At 52.5% G+C, this 24,377-nt stretch overlaps 1 protein-coding gene across 6 annotated transcripts in view; it reads right to left on the bottom strand.

The window, feature by feature from the left end:
• The window catches only part of KIRREL3 (kirre like nephrin family adhesion molecule 3), a 564,453-nt gene that overhangs the window by 47,080 nt on the left and 492,996 nt on the right, over window positions 1–24,377 (bottom strand). For all 6 annotated transcript variants that reach the window (XM_032284836.1, XM_032284839.1, XM_032284838.1 and 3 more), the window contains one exon: window positions 321–478. In XM_032284836.1, coding sequence (XP_032140727.1) covers window positions 321–478 — 158 coding nt within the window. The remainder of the gene's footprint in view (window positions 1–320; window positions 479–24,377) is intronic.

The following is a 24,377-nucleotide window of genomic DNA, read 5'->3' as shown; positions in this document are numbered from 1 at the left end:
ACCTAACCCCCAGCCCCCTCCCCATTCAGCCCCCACCATCCCCCCTCCACCTAACTCTCAGCCCCCTCCCCATTCGGCCCCCACCATCCCCCTCTCTACCTAACCCCTTCCCTTCCTGGTCCCCTCCCACTTACTCCTCTGCTCTTAGCCCCCTCGCCATCCAGCCCCCCAGCCCCCCTCTACTTAACCTCTATCCCTCCTAGTCCCCTCCTCATTCAGCCCCCACTCCTTTTAGCCCCCTCCCCACCCACTTTCCTTCAAGCCCATCCACAGCCACCCGCTCCCCTCCAGCCCTCCCCTAGGATCTCACCAGGCCTCACCTTGGAGTAGGTGGCTCCATTGATGACCTCTCCCTTTCGCAACCAGATGATGGAGGCCGCAGGCTTGGCATTGTCTGCATGGCAGGTGAGGTTGAGGGGGTCCCCCGCACGCAGGCTGATCACAGGGCCCCCCAGAATGACAGGGTCATCAGGCGGTACTGCGGGGAGAGAAGCACCCAGGTCAGACCGAGGCTGCCCCCTCAGGCGAGATGGCAGACCAGGCTGGGAGGATTTTGTGGAGAGATGATGACAAACAATAGTTATCATATTTGAATAAAACACATCATCCCCTTGTATGGTAAGGATGAGAGCAGCCCCGCGAAGTGATCCTGACAGGTCAGTGCATGCTTGCTGTGGAGGATACTCCCACCCATCATCGCATCCCTGCTCAGGGCCAGCTGAGAGGGGACTGGGCAGGCAGCCTCAGCCTGCACTCCCAGACCCAGAAGCAGAGCTCTGTGGCTAGGCCATGTCTGTGGCTTCTTTCTTTTTTAACTTCTTCTTTTTATTATTATTTATTTTTTTATTTTTTTGGAGACGAAGTCTCTCTGTCACCCAGGCTGGAGTGCAGTGGTGCAACCTCGGCTCACTGCAACCTCTGCCTCCCGATTCAACTGATTCTCCTGCCTCAGCCTCCTGAGTACCTGGGAGTACAGGTGCCTGCCACCATGCCTAGCTAATTTTTTTTTGTATTTTTAGTAGAGACAGGGTTTCACCATGTTGGCCAGGCTGGTCTTCAACTCTTGACCTCCAGTGATCTGCCTACCTCAGCCCCGCAAATTGCTGGGATCACAGGCCTGAGCCACCATGCCTGGCCAATACTTGGCTAATTTTTGTATTTTTAGTAGAGACGGGGTTTCACCATGTTGGCCAGGCTGGTCTCGAACTCCTGACCTCAGGTGATCCACCCACCTCGGCCTCCCAAAGTGCTGGGTTTACAGGTGTGAGCCATGGCACCGGGCTCTGTTTTCTTTAAATGAAGCACTGTCACACCTGCTGTCTGAGTTAGTCCTCACAACAGCCTGGCGAGGTCAACATTATGATCACCTCAATGACACAGATCCAAAAGCCGAGTTCCAGCAGGATGAGTGGCTGGCTCAAGATCACACGGTGGCAGGGCCAGGGCTGGAGGCCAGGCCCAGGGAACCTGGGAGCACTAGGCCGGCCCCTTCCCTGGCAGCGGGCAGGGGACAGGGTGGAGCCAGCGCTTGAGAGGGCTGTGCAGGCGCTGGCATCTGCCGAGCTCCTCACTCCTCCAGAGCGGTTCCAGCCCCTTCATCTCCAGAGGCAGCCTGATTCTCTCCTGGCCCAGCCTTCCAATCGCATTTTGTAGTGGGGTCAGAGACAGATGGCTCCGGTCAAGGGATCCTGAGTGCCAGGGGGAGGTAACATCCACGTCGAAGCGTGGCCTCTGCAGTGCCCAGCACAAAGCCCTGTGCTTGAGGGAAGCCCCACTGACATTTGCTGGCCCCACTGGAGTCACTCCTTTGATTCCCATGAGGACCACAGGCCGGAGGACGGTGGATGATTAGTTTGGAGGGAAGGCCCAGAGAAGTGAAGTGCCTTGCCTTAGGACACACAGCCTCTTCCCATGCTTGTGCCTGGGGACATGTTGAGGGTCTCAGGCCTCTGCTGCTCCCTAGACAAGCCACAGGAGGTACAGGAGATGAGGCGACTGTCCTCTGAAGAATCTCTGTTTCCTTTCCCCCAGGAGGGGCTGGGCCTACCGGCTCTGGAGGCTGACAGAGGCTCAGGGTCTCCGGGCACATCAAGACACGAGTCGTGTGTGTACACAGCAAACAGAGAAGGGGTAGTTGGGTGATGGGAGCCTGGGGACCTAACACAAAGGGTCCTCTCTGCCTGCTGGCCAGAGAAAGCCCACCCTTCTAAGCGGGCTCCGTGCTCGGGGCTCTGGGCTGAGAAGCTCCGAGCTGGACAGTCATAGCTCCAGGCCTGTCCTGACTCTGCTGGTTCAGCCTTCCAGCCTCGGCCTGTAGAGGTGCTTCCCTCCCCATTCCAAGGAATCGTCCCCATCGGCCCCACTCCTGGTCCACTTTGGCTTCTCCGGAAGCCCCAGGAGGGACAGGAAGCCCCCACGTGGGCCAGGTAAGAAGCCAAGAAGCAAACCTTCAGACCAGCCGCCTTGCCCTCCCTGCCCAGCCTTGGGGGCCTGCGCCTACACTCATAGCCCAGCAGTGTCATTTCCTGAGGGCACAGCAACCCCCCGGGGCTTCTGAGATGCGATCACTGACCCCAGGGGCAGCAAGCCCTGGACTCCACTGAGATCCCGGCTCAGGAACAGAGTCAGCCTCACGCAGCCCCGCCTGGCCCTGGCCTCTCGAGCCAGGCCTCCCCAGGAGGCCCGGAGGAAGCAGGCGGGAATGGGCTGAACAGAGAAGATGACCCTCCAGCTGCCCACCCACACCCTTTCATTAGTGCCCACCGGCTTCCTTGGGGTGGGCCTGGCCACAGAGCAAAAGGGATGCGGATTAGGGCTTTCCACTAAGCGGGGGTGGGTGTAACCGCTTGTGAGGAGGGGAACTGCATCTCCACGAGGTGGGTGGGCGCCTTCCAGCGGGAAGAGCTGGGCTCAGAGGTGGCCAGCCTTCATCCTTCGTTCTTTGAGGCAGCCTCCTCAACCAGGACGGAGGAGCTCGGGCTCCATGAGCTGGCTGGGGCCCGGAAAAAGAGCCCTGGGGACAGCCTGGATACCTGGGGCCTCAGCCTTCCCAGTGGCTGTGCAAAGTGCCTGCGAGCACTTTGGAGGGTGGAGCCGGAAGCTCCTCTCCGGGTGGCTTCAGGTGTCAGCCTGAGCGTGTGAGAGTGCGGAGGATCTGGGAGCTGGCCGCCCTCCAGCACTGACATTTATTAGGCCTTGAACAGGGGTTTGGAGCCTTGACTGCATGCTCCTCTGCAGAAGCTTGAAAATCCCACTGCAGGCCACAAACTGAGCAGCCAAGTCTCAGTCCCTGGAGGGCACCCCAGGCATCGGGACTTTGGGGAACTTCCCAGGGGGTCCCATGGCAGGACCAGCTCTCTGGGGTCTGGGCTGAGGTGCATGGAGCATCTGCTTGCTCTGGGTATAGTGCAGCTGCCGCAGAGGCCTTCCCGAAAATCCAACACCCAGAGGACAGGCCCTTCCTCCTGGCGGCTGGAGTGTGGTGTTATTGGAATATCGGATTAGAGGGAGCGAGGACGAGGGAGGAGGGAGTGGGGCATGTTGTGAGAGTGCTCAGGCGCACACACAGCCACACACGCACATCCACCCTCAGAATGGGGCCTGATTACATCTTCCCAAATAAGTGGTTATCACGCTGGGTATTCACGTAGCCATGCATTATTGATTGGTCTTCGCCTCACTGCACACCAGATGGGGGTGGGGGTGGGAGTGGGCGGGGGTTGGTGAGGAGGGAGGGTGTTTGGGGGCCAGCAGGCTGAAGAGAAATCAGCAGTCGCTCTTGGCAGCTGTGTCTGGTACGGAAGGGGGCTCCTCATTACCTTCCCATTCAGACTCGGCCAGGCTGGGCCGGGCAGGGAAGGGAGGAAGTTTCGGATCGGCCCCGGCCTAGAGATGCATTATTCATCACCCCCTCGCAGGATTGGTTATTATTCTCAACCACTATAGAGTTTGGGCTTCTAATTTTTAATCACAAGGAAGGTGGAAGCGTTAGCCTTTTGGTGATTAATCCGGAGATAAAAATAGTTGACTGTTTTGTGTTGGGCTTGTTGTCAATCAGGAAGAAACGGCATAAACTGTTGGGGCAGTGAGGCCTGGGGAGGCCCTGAGCGAACCCCAGGCGGAGTTGGTCCCCAGAGCTGGAAGCTGGCCTGAGAGGCCACAGCGCGGCCTTAGCTGGGGGCGGCTGAGCAGCACTCTTGCACCCAGCTGGCTCCTGGGGCTTTGATTATGAAGGAAACACATCATCGCGGGTCGCTGTGCTCTTTACACTGTACCCTCCTTTTGGCCAGGACTGGAGCAGGCAATTGGAGTCTCCCTTCCTGCTCTGCCCCTCCCCGCCCAGGCCTGCGGACTTTGCCATGTGTGGGTGGGCAGTGGGGGCACCCGATCCTTTCCCTGTGTGTGGGAGGGAGCCCCCAAGAACTTTCCCCAAATTCTGCTGCCAAGGACAATGGGGTCTCGGGTAGGGAGGTGGCATGGGGAGAGGGAAACTGAGGGCAAAGAAGCGTGAGAGTGGGCTTGGGACGCAAATCCTGGCTCCAACTGGAGAGGTAAAGCTTTCATCTGTGTCATGTGCTAAGGTTCTCTTTCACCTCTATAACCTCTTTTTTAAGAGACAGTTTGCCAGGTTGTCCAGCATCGCCTGAGCAGGCTGGAAAAACTCTTGGTGCCAGGACAAGGACAGCACTGAGGGAGTTTCCTCCAATGTTGACGTGGCCACCCAGCTGGGACCCAGGTGGGCTTCCAGGAGTTCTTCAGGTGTTCCATCAGCCTGGATGGTTGGTCTCTGGGCATGGCTGATCAGTGGCAGTGGGAGGGGTGGGGGACCAGCAGGGCTGCCCTCCTGCTCCCATACTGCCTGGTGGAGAAGCTCATAGATGCCTGGCCCTTCGGAGAGCAAGACTGATTCTCATTTAACTCAACTAGCAGTCCGTTCCCCACAAAGCTGACAGAGTGGTCCGTCATGAACACGAAGCCCTCCAGGGCCTTCCTGCTGATCGAGAGTGGGCCTTGCCTGCAAGCACCAGCACCCACGGCCCTTGCTGCCCCGGACCTCAGCCTGTTCCAGCCACTCCTGACTTGGCAGGCCCTGGGCCCACTGCCTCTACGCTGCTCAGCAAACCCAGCTCCTTCCGGGCCGGGCTTGCCCTGCTCCTCTCTGTCTGGAATGCTCTTTTCTGTTCCTTGCCCTGCTGGCTCTTCCTGTCAATGAGGTTGCAGCTTCAAGAGCCCTTCAGTGGACTCCCCACTACCCACCCCTGCACTTTCTGGATCACTGGGTTCATTTATTGTCTGTCATTGTTCTAGAAAGGACATCAAAGGCCTTATCTGTCTTGGTCATTGTGATGTTGCTGGACCACATGGTAGGCGCTAAAGAAGTATTTGTTGAACATTATTTGTTAAATAAAAGACCCTCAGAAGGGGCGTGGAGATGGGGTGGAGGTGGTTGCCATGGGCATTGACCTCTGAGGTCACCATTTTTAATCCTCTGTGTATGTATATATGTGTGTACATGTGTGTATGTGTATAGATGTTATACATGTATGTATATGTGCATGCAGTGTATGCATGTGTGTGTATATGTGTGTATGTATATATGTAGGTATGTGTGTATATATGTGTATATATATGTGTGTATAGACGGGTGTATATATGTATATGTGTACATGTATGTATATATGTGTATACACGTGTATATATATGTCTATATGTGTGTGCATGTGTTTGTATATGTGTATGTGTATATATACGTGCATATGTGTATGTGTATACGTGTGTATATGTTATATGTGTATACAGTTTGTATATATGTATATGTGTATGCACGTGTGTATATATGTATATGTGTGTATATGTGCATATGTATGTGTGTACATATGTGTGTATGTATATATGTATGTACAGTGTGTGTATGTGTGTATACATGTGTATACACATGTGTATATATGTGCACATACATGTATGTATGTATATACACATGTGTATATATGTGTATATGTGTGTGTGCGTGTGTGTGTGTGTATTGGGTAGAGTTGGGAGCAGGCTGGGTGAGTAGTGGGAGGGAGGAGGGCAAAGTGGTGGCTGTTCTGAGGCAGGCTGGGACAGCTGTGTAGGAACAATGTGTTGCTGTGGCATCAGGGTTGGTGCTTCCCACCATCAGGGTTGGTGAGAGGGAAGCATGGCTGCGGAGGGCTTGGCGCTGGGAGCTGGTTCTCAGCCTGTTTCTCGTGGCTGCTGTCCTCTGGTTTGGCTGGAACGTAGGATGGGGAGAGGGTGGTAGGCCGAGCATGGTGACACAGCAGAGACTCTTGGCTGAGTGGGGAGGAGGACATTTGTGGGTTCTTTGCTTTTGTTCTGCCGTGGGCCCTAAGTCTGTTCCAGCCACTCCTTACTCAGCAGGCCCTGGCCTCACCTGGGACAGAGTCTGTGCTAGGGGTTTCAGCACCCACTACAGTGGAGGGAGGATGCCAGGGCTTCGGGGTGCGTCTGCCACACCTTCAGCATCTTCTCCATCCCCACATTCCCCACTGCAGCCCTGCGGTCAGCCTGCCATGCGCCCTCCTCCCTCCCTCCCTCCCGACCTTTCACTCATCAGCCTCCTCCATGTCACAAGCTAAGCTGTGATGGCTGAGTGAAGCCAGACACAGCCTGCCATCTTAGAGCTGATGGGAAGGCCCTTGCTACTCCAGGCTAGTGTCCAAGACAGACGTGTGTGCAGCCTCGGCACCTCCTGGGAGCTTGTTAGAAAAGCAGACTCTTGTGTTCCACCTCAGACGTCCTGAGTCAGAATGTGCCTTTCAAAAGACCCCAGACAATCCATACACACTTTCAAGCTGAAGGATCGCTGCCCTAAGGGCTCCTAGGTAGAATCATGACAAACTGACAAGTTCTATGAAGGGAAGTCTCGCCGGACAAAAACATGCGTATGGGGGCCTTTGATCCCTTCACTGGCTCCCTGCTCCCTCTGCTCCTCCGGGACAGGCCAGAGAAAGGGGAGACTGCTCCCTGCTACTGGCTTTGGTGCTGTACCATCTTGTTTCAGAACAGGTTCCTTTGTGTATGTCATTTCTTTGGCTTGAAATGCTGGTGTTCTCCTGGACTACTGGTCTCCTGGGCCACTCTTACACACCTTTGACACTTAGTTCAGAGGGCACCCTCTCTGAGAGGCCTTTCTAGAATCTCCCAGTTGGGCCAAGTATATAAGGCTTCTGTCTGATCCCTGATCCCATAGCATCTGAGCATTCCTGCCTCACTAGCTACCACATCCTATGGAAATCTGTGTGTGTCTCTTCCCTGAACCGTGACTTCCATCTGGATCCCCATCTCCCAGCAGAGTGCCTGCCTGCCGCACAGGGGACAGGGTGGCATATACGTTTGCTGAGATGAACTTGACTTGAGGTGGTCACTTTATGGGCCATATGTAAAGTTGTGGACAAGTCATATAATCTGACAACCTTAGCCCTCTTATCTGGGAAGTGAGATAATAAAAATACCTATCTTGCAGGGTTATCAGGAGAATTACTTTATGATATGAAAGATACACAGAGAATGTTGTAAAGGGCTATGCAAATGTTGGTTATTATGTCTAACTTTTAGGAACGATATTTAGCTTTGTGGCTGTGTGCAAAGTGCTGTGCCAAGGCCCTCTCATTTTATTCTCTATATCCTTTGAGGTGGGGACTATTAAGGTCTTCATTTTGTAGGTTAGGAAGCCGAGATTCAGAGAGGGCAAATTACTTGGCAAAGATCACACAGCCATAAGTGGTGAAGTTGGAATTTAGACTCGGGTTGTTTTTTTGAGGCTGTAATATGTTCTGTTGGAGTGAGAGCAGCTCCCAGACTGTCCCTGCAGCTGCAGCAGCCCTTGCATTAACTCCTGGCCCTACAGTTCTGCAAAGCTGGCTCTGCTGGTCCCAGGGGGCATTCAGACCTGGCAGGCACTCTCCTCCCTTCCCTCCCACAATCTGAGTTTCAGAGGGCCCCAGGAAGCACGAGCCTGGCTCGAAGCTGGTGCCTTAGCGATGTCTGCTAAGGGAAAGGACAAATGATGTTTGTAGTCTGCCTAACTCCTTGCTCCCTTTTGTGGCTTTGCCTGGTTCTCAGGTTCTGGGTGGCGTGTCATCCCAGCCTCCCACTTCCTCACTTACACACATACGCCACCTAATGGCCACAATGCAGAACTGCAGAATGTAGAGACCCTGGGGAGGTGACTTTTTTTTTTTTTTTAAACTTGGTTTTAAGGGTCAGCTTTCCAGTGCTTGCTGAAAATTCTTTGGCGAAATTCGTATTGAGCACATAGTATGTGCCAGGCCCACCCTAAGCACTAGGGACATGAAGCTTCTGCCCTAGTGGAGACAGACAATAAATGAATAAACAAATACATAATGTAAGGTTAGGCGTTGATAAGTACTAAGTGGAAAGCAGCACTGTCTGGGGAATAGACACATCCTAAATTGGCCTCCGGGGTTCCCTCCTGGAGTTTCCCTTCCTCTCTGGTTGTTACTTTTTGTTTTCTTCCCACTCCTTAAATGTTGATCTTCTTGTTAGCTCTTGCTGGCCATATCTCATTTGACACAGTATCAAATGGAAAACCTTCACTTTTCTGTGAACTCAACTCACATCTTTATGCTGATAAATTCCAAAGAAGCATCTTGGGCCAGATCTCTCTCTTGAGCTCCGGAGTCATGACCCATCTGTCCTTGCCTTGGAGGCTCAGCATGTGTGACACTAAATTCACCATCTCTCCCACGACACCCATCCTTCCCCATATTCCGTATTAAGGCGAATGGCCCCACTGTCCAGCGACCAAGTCAGAAACGTGGGAGTCTTTCTGGGCTCCACTCTCCTTCACCCTGCCTTGCTAACCAGCCTGGTTAACCCTCTGAGTATCGCTCAGCTTTGTCTCTTTCCATTCCCACAGGCTTCCTGGATCAGCCATCATCATGGCATGCTTGGATTATAATACCGCATCTCCCCTCCACCGCCCCCCCCCGGTCCTCTGCGCTTTTCCAGAGTGACTGCTACAAAAGTCTGATTATTCACCCATCCAGTCAACCAGTGACTCACCCACCACGTGCTGAATATCTAGTATTCTTTCGTTTCAAATCCTCTGAAAGTCCCTCACTGCCACCTGAATAGTCTGACCTTTGGGCCACTGCTGACTCTTCAGCCTTGCTTTTCATCACTTCTTACCTCAATTCCTCTTTGTGGATAAGAGCCATCTGCAGTTGTTGGAGTAAATCGCTCCTCCCCAGTTGCCCCTTTCCTTATTATTATTTTTTGATACGGAGTTTCGCTCTTGTCACACAGGCTGGAATGCAATGGCGTGATCTCGGCTCACTGCAACCTCTGCCTCCCGGGTTCAAGTGATTCTCCTGCCTCAGTCTCCCAAGTAGCTGGGATTACAGGGGCCTACCATCATGCCTGGCTAATTTTTTTGTATTTTTAGTAGAGACGGTTTCGTCATGTTGGCCAGGCTGGTCTTAAACTCCTGACCTCGGGTGATCCACCCACCTCAGCCTCCCAAGGTGCTGGGATTATAGATGTGAGGCATTGCACCTGGCCTGCCCCTTTCCTTTTGCTTTGCTAACTTGAAGGCTGGGCAGTTTGGGCTCAAATTCTGGGTGCTAGGTTTACTGGCTTGTGGCTATGTGAAAATTGCTTAGCTTCTCTGGGCTTCAGTGTCCTCATTAGTAAAATATGAAATAAAATAATAAAACCAGATTCACTGTATAGTTGTCAGGGTCAAGGAAGATGTAATATAGGAAAACGCTTTATAAAGGGTCTGATATATGATGTGGCATGTTATTGGCTCTCTAAGCAGACTGGGCTCATTCCTTTGAAAGGTGATGAATGGGCAGGGGAGCTGGGACTTAGAAGTCTGGTGCTCGGTCCCCTTGGAAAAGCAAAGGTCTGTGTCTTTTTCCCTGCTCTGCCATGCTGGGAGTTGGGTGAAGACACTGCTGCTTCCATGGGTGATCCCACACTGTTCTACCTGGCTTGGCGTCCCTTCCCCCTGGGCCCCCAACGTTCTGTGCCTACTGAGGCACACACTGCTTATGGGCTGCAAAGGCACATGTGAGCCCCATGTGGAGCAGAGATGAGCAGTCTCAGCTGAGCTCAGCCCAGACTGCTGACTCATAGTTTTAGGTGTTTTTTTTTTTTTTTTTTAATGCAGCATCAAGGCTCAGAACACAATACTCCAAGATCTTGCATCTTAGAAGTTGAGGAAACAGCAGAAGCAAAAAGGTTACTCTCTAGGCCAGCTAGATGGCTCACACCTGTAATCCCAGAACTTTGGGAGGCCAAGGTGGGTGGATCACTTGAGGTCAGAAGTTCAAGACCAGCCTGGCTAAAGTGGTGATACCCCATTTCTACTAAAAATACAAAAAATTAGCTTGGCGTGGTGGCACGTGGCTGTAATCCCAGCTACTTGGGAGGCTGAGGCAGGAGAATCGCTTAAATCCAGGAGGTGGAGGTTGCAGTGAGCTGAGATCGTGCCATTGCACTCCAGCTTGGGGGAAAAAAAAAAAAAGATTACTTTCTAATACCCTGCCTTCTTGGGTGAGGGCTAGCCATTAAAAATTCTTTGACCCATCTCACCTGCAACTAGGTCATCAGACCCTCAGAGGGATCCTGCCCTATACCCAGAGGAAAGAAATGGTGCACAGGAACTCCAAGAAGAGTGTACAAAGCCTTGCTAAGTTCTTCCAGTTTGTTACCATGAGGTCATACCCCCTTTTTGCCCAGTCACATTTTTGCACAACTGCCCATTCTTTATTGAACATAAGCCCACAAATACACAACTTTCCCATGGCGTTTGGGTCTCATTTCTGAAAGCTCACGTACAACTTTGGTTAAATAAATTCGTTGCACTTTTCTCTTGTTAATCTATCTTTTGTTACAGGGGTGTCAGCTGCAAACCTTGTAATGAATGAGGAAAATATATTACTTTTTATCCCCTGCAGCAGCAGAAGCTAACTGATGTAACCCAGTAGTCCCCTGCTGTTTCATTCAGAACTGGGCCCACGGCATCAACTCTCTCCCCACTTCCCTCCGATCTGCCTCCCTCCACTACGGCTGGGTGACTGTTCCGGAGGCTCAGGCTACGGCTCACAGTGTTTAGTGGCTCCCACTGCTCCAGCACAAAAATCAATTCCTCATCATGGAGGCCTTCCCCAGTTCTCTCCAGTGAGGCCTCCTCTCTGCAGCTTTCTTCTGTGTGACTGTTCACTCTTCTTCGAGGGTAGCCCGCCCTTTTACAACTGCGCGCTTTGGCTTGCGAAGTTTGCTCTGCTGGGAATCTCCTTGCCTGAGTCTCAGCTGGCTGGAATCCCAGCCCCTTTTCAATCAGCTGAAAGACCTATCATGTCTTGTTCACTCTTGGTTATTCTTTTTTTATTTTTTATTTCTGAGATGAAGTCTCCCTCTTGTCACCCAGGCTGGAGTGCAGTGGTGCGATCTCGGCTCACTGCAACCTCTGCCTCCTGGGTCCGAGTGGTTCTCCTGCCTCAGCCACCCGAGTGGCTGGGACTACAGGCACTTGCCACCATGCCGGGCTAATTTTTTGTATTTTTGGTAGAGATGGGGTTTCACCGTGTTAGTCAGGATGGTCTTGATCTCCTGACCTCCTGCTCTGCCTGCCTCAGCCTCCCAAAGTTCTGGGATTACAGTCATAAGCCACCGTGCCTGGCAACTCTTGGTTATTCTTTAAGACTCAGGCTATTGTCACCTCCTCCAGGAAGTCTTCTCTCAATCTCGGCCCCTGCCTCTCTCGCCTCCAGCCTCTGCAATGCCGTAAGATCAAGCGCCCACCTCTGCAGGTACCTGTGGTGGTTGGTGCCATTCCCATCTGCTGTTCCCCCAAGGCCGTGAGCTCCTTGAGGGCTGGTGCTTGCCAGATTCTCTCTCTAGTACTTAGTGTCTGGTTCATAGTGAGCATTTAATACTTGTTGCCTGGTGCCTTGCCTGATCTCACTGAATTAGAAGCACCCCTTCCCACCCCAGCATCTCTTACACTGGCCCTCACAACACCTATATTGCATTGACTTGTGGACCTTTTTCAGGTTCCCTGAAGTGGCAGGGTGGGAGTCTTGACGCCTCTTTGCCTGCCTCTCGCCACCTAGTATATTACCTTGGATGCAGTCATAAAGAACCAGCACCAATAATATGCATAATAGTTAACATTGGTATAGGGCTTACCATACAGCAAGAACTCTTCTGAGTCCTTTACAAATATCCTTTAATCCTCACAGCTCTATATAAGGTAGATACAATTATGATGCATGTTTTAGAGGTAAGGAACCAGGCACAAAGTAGTTAAGTTAGTTGCCCACCGTCACAGAGATGGGATATGTGCAGCGTTTCCAGACTTAGCAAATCACAGAACAAGATGCTCTGTTAAATGTAAATTTCAGGTAAATTAAAAAATGGTAGTGTAAGTATGTCTATCTGAAATTTACATTTAACAGGGCATCCTATATTGTATCTGGCAATCCTATAGATGTGTTAATTACATATATGTGATGTAATTAATGTAGGTGTGTTTCCCCCTCTTCAGATTTTCCCCACCTCCACTTAGGTCTACATTGAGAAGATGTAAGGCAAGATGTAAATGGGATTTCTTAAGGATATGGCATCCTATATATTTGGTGGCACAATACCACAGACATGTCTTCTTGGAGGCTGGGGACAGAAGAAAAAGAGGAACAAGGAGCCAGGTGCAGGTTTAGGATGATGGCATGTGGCTGGGAGGATGATACGCTAGAGGTTGTTTTAGCTCTGCCCCTTACCTGGGGGTGGAGGGGACCCTGGACTAGCTGCCTTCAGAGGTCCCCTGCAAAGGTTTGCGACACTGGGAAGCCCACTCCTCAGCTGGAGCTCATATTGTTTAGGGGATAAGGGAGGCCCTGAAGTCAGAGTGCCTGGCTGGGCTCCTGGCTCCATCATTCACTGGCCATGTGACCATGTGCAAATTATTTCTCTGTGCTGGATGATATTAATGTCACAGATATTATAGTAGCTCTCTTACAGGGCTGGTGTGCTGTTTAAATGAGTTAATGCAGGAGCTATACAGTGTCTTGTCCCAGACTTTGGCACTATAGTAAAAACCCACTAAATTTTAGCTCTTAGTATTATCATTGTTTATTCAATAAGGAACTCCACATGGGAGCAGAGAGCAGCGTACTGCATGTCAAATGGGCTTGCCTCCACCTCTTGCTCTGCTGTGACCTTGTTCCATGCCCAGCTCTGGACTCCCGAGATGGAACGGTCAGTACCTTGCCTCAAAACACCTTCAAACCACTAGAGCAAAGATGAGGAGGTCACAGACCCAAAGATCCCACAGCTGTGCAGGTGTGATGGGTAATCCCACTGCCTTTAGGCAGGAACCCCCAAGGGAAGGAGAGCTGGGCCAGTGGGCCAGGGGCAGGGAGCCATGTGCTGTCAGGGTCAAAGTCAGCAGTGGCTTGGTTCCCCCCTCAAATTAGGAAGGGTGAGTGTCCCACTGATTTTTGGTTAAACCCTGAAAGAGGGTCTGAGCATCTCAGGGTGGAGCTGCTTGTGAGGAGATGGACGTTTCTTTAATGCTGAGCAGGCAGTAAGTCCCAGGCTGTATGCAGAGTGGAGGAAGGGAGGCAGGTGGAGAAGGGAGCCTCTGTGATTTGCATGCAAGCAGACCAGCGTGCCTGTGTCAGCTCCAGGTGATGGAGAGCACCGCAAGCCGCTGTGTGCACAGCAAGAGTGAGAGGGCCTGGGAGACACCAGCAGGGAAGGAACAGTGGGGTGGGGGTGTGCATCAAACTGGAGAGAGGAAGGGGCGAGTAGGGCAGGGGCAGGGAGGCCAGGGTGTGGTGTTGGGTGGCTTCCACTCACCCTCCCAGTCCTGCTGCACAAGAGACTTTCTCCTTTCTCCAGCCCAGCTCCTATGCTGATGGCTGCAGGTCGGTTGAGAGTGCTTCTTAGGTGTGTTTGCAGGAATAACCGGCAAGTGCCCCCTTGCAGCGGCTCACAAAGCTCTCCAGCTGGTTTCGGCCTTAACCTGATTTGGGGGTTCTTTTGCTCGACACAGCTGGATTGGTGGGAAAAGCCCATCATGGTCGCCGCCATGGACTTGTATAAATCCATGCTTCATGGTATGGTTGGCCCTTGTGGTAGCCTTATTTTATAGGTGGGTAAACCGAGGCACAGACTGGCCAAAACGTTTGGGGCAAGTCACACAACTGGCAAGGACTCTGGCTCTATCCTGCTGTCCCAACCACTCAGTCCTAACTGTGGCGCCACAGTCTGTGCTAGCACGAGGATCCGTGTTGGTTCACTTCGGTAGGTTTAATAGCATCGAGGCGGCCATCCTGACCCAGCAGAGGCCCAGGCAGGGACTTGCAGTGTCCCCGCTGGTCCCATAAATAGAAAGCAGAACTGATATGGTTGGTTTTGCTATGGGCTCCCCATGCGGCAAATCCACCTCCTCAAGGCGCCTCATGGTTTCAGTTAGGACGAAAACGAGGCCAGCCAGAAACCCTGCCTACCGACACCCTGGACCCTCAGAAGTCCTCACAGAAGCAGGGAGGTGCAGGATGAGGGTCAAAGTCATCTCATGAAGGGGTTTAACAAATAAGCGTAAGCATCCCAGTAGCTTTCCTTTGAGATGGCAGATTAGGAACACTGCGTTTTGCATGATAAAAGCATGCGTTGGTTCCACATCTTAGTCGGTTGCAGGCCAGCAGGGCAGACAGGAGGAGGCAACGGAGAGGTGACGGTGAGAGAGAAGGGCACAAATAGGACAGGACAGGCAAAGAGGCAAAGACACAGAGGGGCGAGGGGCCTGGGGTGCAAGTCACCTGCTCAGGAAGATGGATGTGGGGAGAGACGCGCGCAGTCCCATGGGACGGAGGACCCTAATGCCGAGCGGCAGTGTTCCGAGGAAGGAAACAAGGAGAACACTTTCCCAGGCCTCTGGCCGCAAACACTTATTTTGGGGAATCCCAGAAAATCCCTCAAATATACCTTTCAACTTTATGCGCATTTACCAGACCCACTGTTTGCCAGAATCCTAAGAGGAAAAAGTCAAAATCTTTTTCTGACTTGAGCCTTTTTTCCCCCAAAGTACAAGCTTCTACATTTGAAAAAGGGCAATTATTTTTAGAATTCATTAGAAGAATGTGCTTTAATTCTTACCTACAGTTTGGCCTTATAGTTATTTTTTGAAATCTCTCTTCCTCATTTTTCACATTTGCCCCATTCGGGGGAGGGAGGCCTTGCCTTTATACCTGTGGGGACAGTCACTGGATGTGAGCTCCTGTCTTAGTCACAGGCGACTCCAGAGTGGTACTCAGCAGGGAGCTGGCTGCCCCTCCAACCCTGCACTCCGGCAGGAGTCCTTCTGTCCTATCCTCAAATGAGTCAAGAGAAACTTGGTGACGCCACAGCTTTCACCGTGGGATGGCGCTCACAGGAAGCGGGGGTGGAGGGAAGGAATGGCCCCTTCTCCCAGGGTGTCTTCTTTTCACTCCATCACCATCGAGGTGGGATGGGGGCCGGTTTTGGCATTAGAGTGCTCTGTATCAGAGTAAAACCCCTTACTAGAAGAGCCTGGTTACTGGGTCGACTGTGTGTGAGCCTCTATTCACTGGGGCAGAGAGGGACTTCTCATCTGGCTCTGATCATCCTACAATTATGTTTGCTAATGTTGGCAGGGCTGGCTTTGGGGCCACGAAGGCCCCTGCATCTCCAGTCCTAGGTGGGTGATGTCAGGCCGGTGAAGAAAGGGCACAGCCTTTGCTCTCAGATAGAGCTGGGAATGACCCCACAGGATGACCCTGAACAAGTTTCTCAACCTTCCTGAGCCTCAGTTTCCTCATCTGTAAAGCGGAGCTAAGTGTGCCTCGAATGATGCAGGATTAAAGGAGAAAATGTACTAGGCCCTGGGTCGTGGAGGCAGCCAGTTGGTGAGCACAAAGACAGGCCGCTGCTGAAGACCCACTGCCTACTCTTGTGTTAAGATGAGCTGCTCCCCTGGTTAAGGCAGAGCGTCAAGGAAGCTCAGACCAAATGCATATGTGCAGTGGAAGAGAAGCAGCATGGAAGGAGCCACGGCTCCCAGTGACCTGACCTGTGGTCCAGGGAGCTGCAGGAGAAGCTCTGTGTGTTGGAACCCACATCCTCCCCAACCCATGAGCCACACAGGGAGGCCTGCTAGGCCCTTCTCTCCTCTGGCCTCTCCCTGCGCCAACCTGTTCCCCACAGGGGTCCCCCAGAAATGACAATCTTAATCATGCTGTCCTTCTGCTTATGTTGTCCAAGACTCCACAGCACCCAGGCCCGGGTGCCTTTGCAGCTTCACCCCATCACCCCATCACCCATGCCTGTCTCCAGCCACAGGGCTCCTCCCCGCAGGCCACAGCCACACAGCCACGGGCCTCAGACCCCAGCTTGGTGACTCTCTCCTTCGAGACTGCGCTTCCTTCCCTTTCCTGATTTGTGGGCATCTACACGATGTTCAGGCTTTGCTCAAATGTTCCCTCTGAACTCCACTAGACTGTGCTAAAGCAACTGGAGTGCAGCGGCCAGTCTCATCCTGATGTGCGTCCCAGAGCTCAGCCTGGCACCTTGGCATGGGGCTGAGCTGGATGGAAGCTGTAAATGGATGCCCTGCGTTTGCTGTGCAGAGCCAGCTGCATCGGAATTACTTCTGGCTGGACCCGGGTGCCTGGCTTGATGGGAGCTTCCCAAGGGAAGCAACCCAGTCATGTTCCCCTGTCTCTCCTGTCCCAGCTCAGCCTGTGTGGAGCAGGTGCCCAACAGATGAGCACCCATCAATGATGGAAGGGTCAGAAGAGATGCCTGCGTGAAAGGGGAGTTAGGTGGGGGAAACAAAGCTTCCAGAGGGGATACTTTGGGAAGGGCAGATCTAGAACATATTGACATGCATTGAGTGTCAACTATGTTTGAGAAGCTTCCTGTTGGCCCGGTTGTCATCCTGTCTTGGATTCCTGGGCCAGTTTTGGGAGATGCTGAGATTTGCAGTTCATAAGGGCATTGCTGGATGCAGATGTTTGAATCACCATGAGTTTGCGCTCAGGACAGCTGGTGTCCCCTGGTTTTCCTGAGACCTTGGACTTGTCTCTTTCCCTCTGCATTCTCCACTTACCACCTTCCACTGTCCCTTTCTCAGCGACCCATCAGCTAGGCCTAGCGACCCTCGGATCCTAATCACCTCTGTTCTTTTGCTGTCTCTCTCTGAGGCTCCCCTTTCCCTTTGATGAGCAACGCACTTGGCATGGAAAGTGTGTTGTTCAGGTGGATCCTCTGTCAAAAGACAGGATGGTGTCGGGTTGCAGTGGGTGTGCCGGGATCAGTCCGGGCTAAAATACATGGATCTCAGCTCTGATCTCCATCCCGGCACTGCACTGGAATCTGGGTGTGTTTTGAAATGAAATGTACGGATGTGTCTTAAAGTCACAGTTGCTCCCATGATGGACACTCGTGTTTGTGGCCAGAGGCATAGATAATTCAAATCTGATCTATAATTGAAAATATCATTTGCATTTGGCTTTGGAATACGTGTGTGTGTGTGTGTGTGTGTGTGTGTGTGTGTGTGTGTGTGTGTGGTGGGGGTTGGGGGAGGCAAGGCAGCTTTACTTTCTGAGTATGTTTATTTTAGACCCCTGTTAGCATTAATTTGCATTCACTGGACACCACCGCTGGCTCGGGAGAGGCGAGCAGGGCTTTCTTTCCATGAAGCATTCTTTAGCCCGGCCCTGTCCAGGAGGCAGGTTATTGGAAATGGACCATGTAGGCCTGAATTCCACAGGTGCTCAGAATTCCTGGGAGCTGAGATACAACCTCAGTGAACAGGCCACTGGGCCAGGGATACTGAGTTGTGTTTGCAGTAAGACCTGGGATTGACTCCTGGCCTCCCCAGGTCCAGGCGGTGTGGACTTGGATATGTTAATTAGCTCCTTGAGCCTTTGCCTGTGTCTTCATCATAAAATAAGAGAGATAATGATACTGTGAAGGTTAGCGGATATTCCATGGGATGATTTGTGAAGTCCCCAGGACACGGCTCAGTGAATGCGCATTCCTTTCCTTGCTCTTCTCCCTCCTCATCTCCCAAAGAGTGGGTCTGCCTCCTTCACCTCTTGCGAGTCCAGGACTCTAAGGGCCCAGCAGACCTGGCAGTAGCCTTTGGGGTCAAATAGGAAGACAGCACTGCTTCCTCCCGGAGCGCAAGATCAGGTGGGGGTGCTCATTTGCTCTTAAAGGTGTAGGGGGTACACAAATGCTGGAGGATTCACAGCCCACCTGCTCGGGGGTGGGGGGCGGTTTGGAGGGTGGAGGAGAGTGGAGAGCCTGCTGTCCCTTTGGAGAACAAGGTGGGGCTCTGTCTGGATTTTGGGTCCATCCCATAGTGGAAAGGGGTCCTGTGTGAAAAGCAGGGAGGGCTTCAGATAATCCTGAAACTGGAATCCCAAAGGCAGCCCTGAGCCTCCAGGCTAGAAAGTGTTCTAGCTGTGTGGGCTTGGGCAAGTTGCACATCCCGGGGCCAGTGTTTGCATCCGAGAGTGGGCATGGCAATGAAACCCCCGAGTCAGGAAGGTCGAGGGAAGGCCAGAAACCTGTGAGCCTGGAACTCTGCTCAGGTGTCCCAATGCAATGTGAGCTCAAGGAGGGTGGGCACGAGCTGGCTCTGAGTGGCTGCTTCTCTGTGTGAAGCTGTTGTGGGGGGACACTTGCTGTCAGGGGAAAGAAAGAGCCTTCTCTTCCTGCAGAGCTGCCTGAGAACAAATTCAAGGCCATGCGACTCTGGCTAACGTCTGCAACCTGGATCGCTGCTCCCCTCTGAGTCAGACTGTTGGACTCCTGTGTTGTCTGTCCCCTGAGTCCAGGTCTGGGGCAGGTTAGGAGGCCGTATCAGGAGCACCTGCCCATGTCTGTCCCCAGAGAGAAGACTCAGGAGTTCCAGCATGGCACAGAGCAGTTGAGCAACATGCCCAAAGCAACTGAGGTTACCATTTCTTTGGGTTTTCCACAGCACAGATTTGGAGCTTTTTTGATTTTAATTTTTAATTTTTTTTGGCACAGAGTCTTGCTCTGTCGCCCAGGCTGGAGTGCAGTGGCATGATCTTGGCTCACTACAAACTCCACCTCTCAGTTTCAAGCGATTCTCCTGTCTCAGCCTCCCGAGTAGCTGGGATTACAGGTACGTGCCACCATGCCTGGCTAATTTTGTCTTTTTAGTAGGGATGGGGTTTCACCATGTTGACCAGGCTGATCTTTAACTCCTGACCTCAAGTGATCCTCTTGCATCGGCCTACCAGAGTGCTGGGATTACAGGTGTGAGCCACCATGGCAGGCAGATTTGGAGTATAGATAGAGTGATTTCAGAATCCAGAATTTCATTTTCTCACTTGCCTTCAGTGAGCCAAAGGGCCCCATCCTTGCTTGCCTCAGCTTCCTCTGGGTTTATAAAATGGACAAAGGGATAACTTTCAGAGGCCACCGAGAGACTGACAGGATAATCTATATATAGTCTCCTCTTCACTGAAAGGGGAAGATGGGTTCAGGTTGCAGCATGAGGGAGTGAGGTTAGACATCTGGAAGAACTGTTGGTGGAGACACAGCTGGGGAAGAGAGGACAGGCCTCTTTCTCCAGAGCCTGCTCCCCTACCCCCCATCAGGGACAAGTTGGATGTGACAAGGTGACATGACTCTAAGGCAGGGGGATGGACCTGGTGGCTTCACAAAGCCCTGCTCAGCCCCTGTCCACTCAAGCACTTCCTCATTAGTTTTGCTGAAGTTACATCCCTGCTCCCAATTAGCTTCTGTCTGTCCCGTTCTCTGAGAGGTGTTTCTATTTGTAGCGGCCTAGGGGCTAGGGAAGCATGGGCTGGAGTGGGAAGAAGGAGGACGAGGGGATGAGGCTGCTAATTGCCACTGTCAGGCAGCACGCCTCGGCTCAGCTGTTAGAGGGGAACAGCCACCAGGCCATTTTTATGACTTCCTATCAAACTTTGATAAATGGACTCTGAAAGGGCTTTTTCTTCCAAGCAGTTCATGCCTCAGTGGCTGTCAGTGGTGAAATATGAGGATGCTGAGGGGCTCTGGGCTGGGCTGTGCAGGGAGCCCTGGCTTCTCACCTGCCCTGAGATCCTGCTCTTTCCTCCTCTCAGATGCTCTGGTGTGGGAGAGGGCAGGGCTAGATAGAGGCCTCCAGGCAGATGGCAAGGCTGGTCTCCAGAAAAGACAGACCAGGGGAAGAGGGTGGCAGGATTAAGTTAGACACACAGCAGAACTTCCTGGCCCTGGCTGAGTGACCCAAGAGGCCAGGAACAGCCTCGGTGCTGCGGCTAACCGGCAGGGGGCGAGCGTCAGCACTGTGTGTTGCAGAGCAATTTCCCTGCAGGTGTTGACCTGGGGCCTCATAAAGACGCAGTGAGGTAGGTAGGGTCGCAGCCTCCCTCTGTTTCACGGCCTCTCAGGGCAGGCAGCAGCTCTGTTGGACTCTAGAGGAAAAGGCTTGGTGGGGACCAGGGACTCAGTGGGATCAGGAGGAAAGGGCTTAATGAGGATCACGGCATTGAGCCCGATACCTCTCAGGCAGCGTGCAATGAGAATTGGAGCTGAACCTGAACTTCAAATCTGGAGAGGTTTCCCTACAGCCCTCCCCCAACCTACAGCAAGCGTCCCCGCCTGGACAAATGCATAGTAACAGGGCAGTCGCTGGCCCAGAGCTGGCTCATTCCTACTTCTTCCTTCCTTCAAGGATTGTTCTAGGTCCTGCAACCCTTTCCTAGTTCAGGCTGGGGACAGGCAGTCCAGCACCACCTCTCTGACCCAAGGCAGGGATTAGGGGGAGGTGAGTGAGGCTCTTGTCTCGGGCACAAACTTTCAAAGTATATCCAAAACCCCAGTAATGGAAATAAATAATATCTTAATGCAAATTTAAAAGTCAAAACAAATGTAAAAATATCCACAATGAGCAAAAGATCACAATTTTAAGTAAAGACAGGATCAGAGAGCTGCAGTTAATTAAGAATTATTTAAGATGGCTGCTTGGCCAAGGGAAATGGTCAAAGATGCTCATTTTCTCAATGGAAAATCAGATAGGCAAAGAAGTAGATGATTACTATTACTGGTGAATTAGCTTCCATTAAAGCTAGAAAAGTAACATGAAATACATTCTATTTTTGCTGTAAATGAAATAGTTAAGCTTAATATAATGTTGTGCATTTTAATACACCTGTTTTTAAATGTTTCAATATTTTTCCAACTACTTCAACGCTTTGGAAAAAATTTACCACTTAAAAATTACATCATAAAAATAAATAAGGGAGCGCACGTTTTTCCTTTTGCCGCAGGGTCTACGGCGGCTTGGCTCGGCGCTGTTGCTGATCCTATCTTTGCCTAATATTTTGATATTTTGTTTATCACGGATTTTTTCACATTCATTTGGATTTTTAAAACTATTGCGTTAAAATGTTATTTATCTAGCTTACTGAGTTTTCTTGGTACCCTTTACATTTTGTGCCTGAGAATGATGCCTCACTCTGAACTTAGTTTTACTTTGTTCCCAGGGAGGGAAGCTGCCTCTCTTTCTTGTCCTTGGTGGGGATAAAATGTAGAGGAACCCCTCGGGCCCTGGGACCCATCTGGGGCATGTTCAGGCCTGGAACTGTTTCGGGGAGGTGAGTGCTGGGGCAGGCACGGGCTGCCAAGGAAAGATGGATGGGCTCCCAAGGCCCCACAGATAGAGACGGGCAGCCACTCCTGAGTGCATCCATCAACACCCCTGGGAACGACACTCACCTTAATCAGGCCACAAGGGCCCAGGCCTGAGGGATGCGCGTGGCACAGGACGGGGAGAAGCCAGGTGAGCAGAGGCTCCTGCCCGCTCTGAGGTGGTGTCTGGAGGGGAGTGTGAGGTTCAGCCAGGGCGGCTAGGGGGCACTGAGTACTTAGCTGCCCCCTCGTAGGCCCTGACCTCCAGGCAAGCCTCAGGGCCTGTTTCTCGGACCCTGGGCTGCGCTGTGGGTTGGGAGGGACTGCAGGAAGTGGGAGAGCAAGCGGAGGCAGATGGAAGACAGGGCCTGCAAACTGGCTCTTCCTTGCCTTTCAGGAAGCCCCAGCGGCTTTCCCTTGTTTGCAGAGTGAAGTGTGACTGTCAGCTTGACTTCTGGGTCCTCTGTCACCTGGTCCAGCCTCTCTTGCCTTCTGAGCCCACAGAGGTCCTCCACGCGAACCCTCCTCTCTGCGCCCCACCTCCAGGGCCATCCAGCCTCCCTGTCTGACCCCGGAGTGGTTCTGCTTTCTCCCAGAAGCCTCCCCCGGCTCTGTTCCTCTTCGCTGCTCATCCTTGCTGGCCGGGTTTCTGAATGTGGCTATTGTATGTGTGGACACTGCTTGGAATTCTGGCCTGAGTCACTGCCTATACCTGGCCTTCCTCCTCTGTCTAGCGCGGCCCGGTGGCAAATGCCTCAGGGAGGAAGAGACGCTGCTGTGTCCTCCCTGCTGTGACACCAGGTATAAGCAGTAACTTATGGTCACAGTCAGGACCATGGACGAGGAGGGGCACTCAGAGATTCACCTGCCGTCTCTGAGCCCGTGTGGGTGCTCCCTCCCCTCCTCACCGCTCGCCTTGTCAAAGGCAGTGCTGTGCACTGGCCTGAGGCACAGGACAGCCGGGCTCTAGTCCTGGCACTCAGCAAATGGCAAGTGCATGCTGCCAGGAGCTCAGGCTAAACACCGTGGGGCCGTCCTTGACTTGCTGTGGTCCTACTGGCTGTGGGTCCGCCTTTGAAACATGCACAGATCTCATCTGCTCTCAATATTTGCACTGCTACTATGCAGCACTCCAGCCCCCGGCTGCTTGCATCTGTGCAGCCGAGGCACCCGACGAGTAACCCCAGCCCCTCCTATGTCTGACTGCAGAGAGGCAGAACCATCCAGCTAAGCCGGGCTCAGCTTCTTGACCTGCAGACACTGAGAACTGAGGCATGATCCTGGTTGTTTTAAGCCACTGAGCTTGGAGGTGATCTGTTATGCAGAAATAGCCAGACATTTTGCAGAACGAGCCAGGCAACTTTCAAAGGTACATTGAGAGGCTCTGTGCTCTTTGCAAAATGCTTTTGATACACACTCATCTTTCTCTTTACCATAACCCTGAACACTGGTAAGGCGGGCATTCTTAATCCTCACTTTATAGATGAAGAAACTGAGGGTCAGAGAGGCTAAGTGATTTGGACAAGGGTACACAGCTGAAAAACGAAAGGGCCAGTCTTAGGGCCTAGGAATTCCGATGCTAAGTTCAGTGCCTTCCCCACCACCCCATGGCTGCCATTTTTCTCTCTCCTTTCACACCTGATAACCCAAGGTGTTAGCCAGGTTTGGAGGGCGGGGTGGGTGTGATGGAGGCAAGGGGAAGGAAGACCATATCCGCAGAGTCTTGGGCGGTAGGGTGGAGGGGCATTCCTGGGAAGGAGGCTAAGCCTGGGGTAGGTGTCAAGAGACTGAGGGCTACTCTTGGCTTCTTGTATCTGCCAAAACCCAAACAGAAGCCCACAGAAAAGCTGGAGTGTTGGCGTGTGGACTCAAGGCCCAGGGCTGCAGGCAGGGAGTCAGTGCTGGGGAAGCGGGGCTCAGCCAGGAGACTGAGACATCACAAATCAGGAAACTTCTTTCTGGGGCCTCTGGAAGCTGGGGCCAGTTCTTCAGTGCCACAACAGCCCAGAACTGCTTCTCGGAGGCCAATGAGGGTGGGCGGAACCGAGCAATGGAGGAGGAGGCCCACCTTGCTATAGGGAAATGGCCTCCCAGCCTGGGAATCCTGTCAGGTAGTGCGGCCCAGTGCAGAGCCAGAGCGGCTGCAAATGGGACCACACGGGACACGGGGCAGGCAAGACTCTGCATGTGCCTGGGCCTATAGCCTGCTGGACTGTGCATGTGTGTGTGAGAGAGGGAGTGTGAGAGTGTGTGTGTGACAGAGTGTGAGTCTATGGTGTGTGTGTGTATGCACGTGTGTGTGTGTGAGAGGGAGTGTATGCATGTGTGTGTGAGAGGTGTGTGTGTGTAAGGGTGTGTGTATGTGTGTGTGAGAGAGGTGTGTGTGGGGGTGTGTACGTGTGAGAGAGGTGTGTGGATGTGTGTGAATGTGTGAGGGGGTGTATATGTATATATGTGTGAGTACGTGTGAGAGATGTGTGTTGTGTGTGTGGGAGGGGTGTGTGAGTGTGTGTGTGTATGTTTGTGTAAGAGGTGTGTGTATGAGGGGTGTGTGAGTGTGTATGTGTGTAAGTGTGTGTGTGTGAGGGATGTGTGTGCATGTGTGTGTGCAAGGCAGGGGTGTATGAGTGTGTGTGTGAGAGGCAGGGGTGTGTGTGTGT

The sequence above is a fragment of the Sapajus apella genome, unplaced genomic scaffold, assembly GCF_009761245.1.
Source record: "Sapajus apella isolate SASKATOON/1434 unplaced genomic scaffold, GSC_monkey_1.0 scaffold16, whole genome shotgun sequence".
NCBI classification, from domain to species: Eukaryota; Metazoa; Chordata; class Mammalia; order Primates; family Cebidae; genus Sapajus; species Sapajus apella.
Note: the sequence above shows the minus strand (reverse complement) of the source record. Positions and strands in the feature narration are given on the sequence as shown.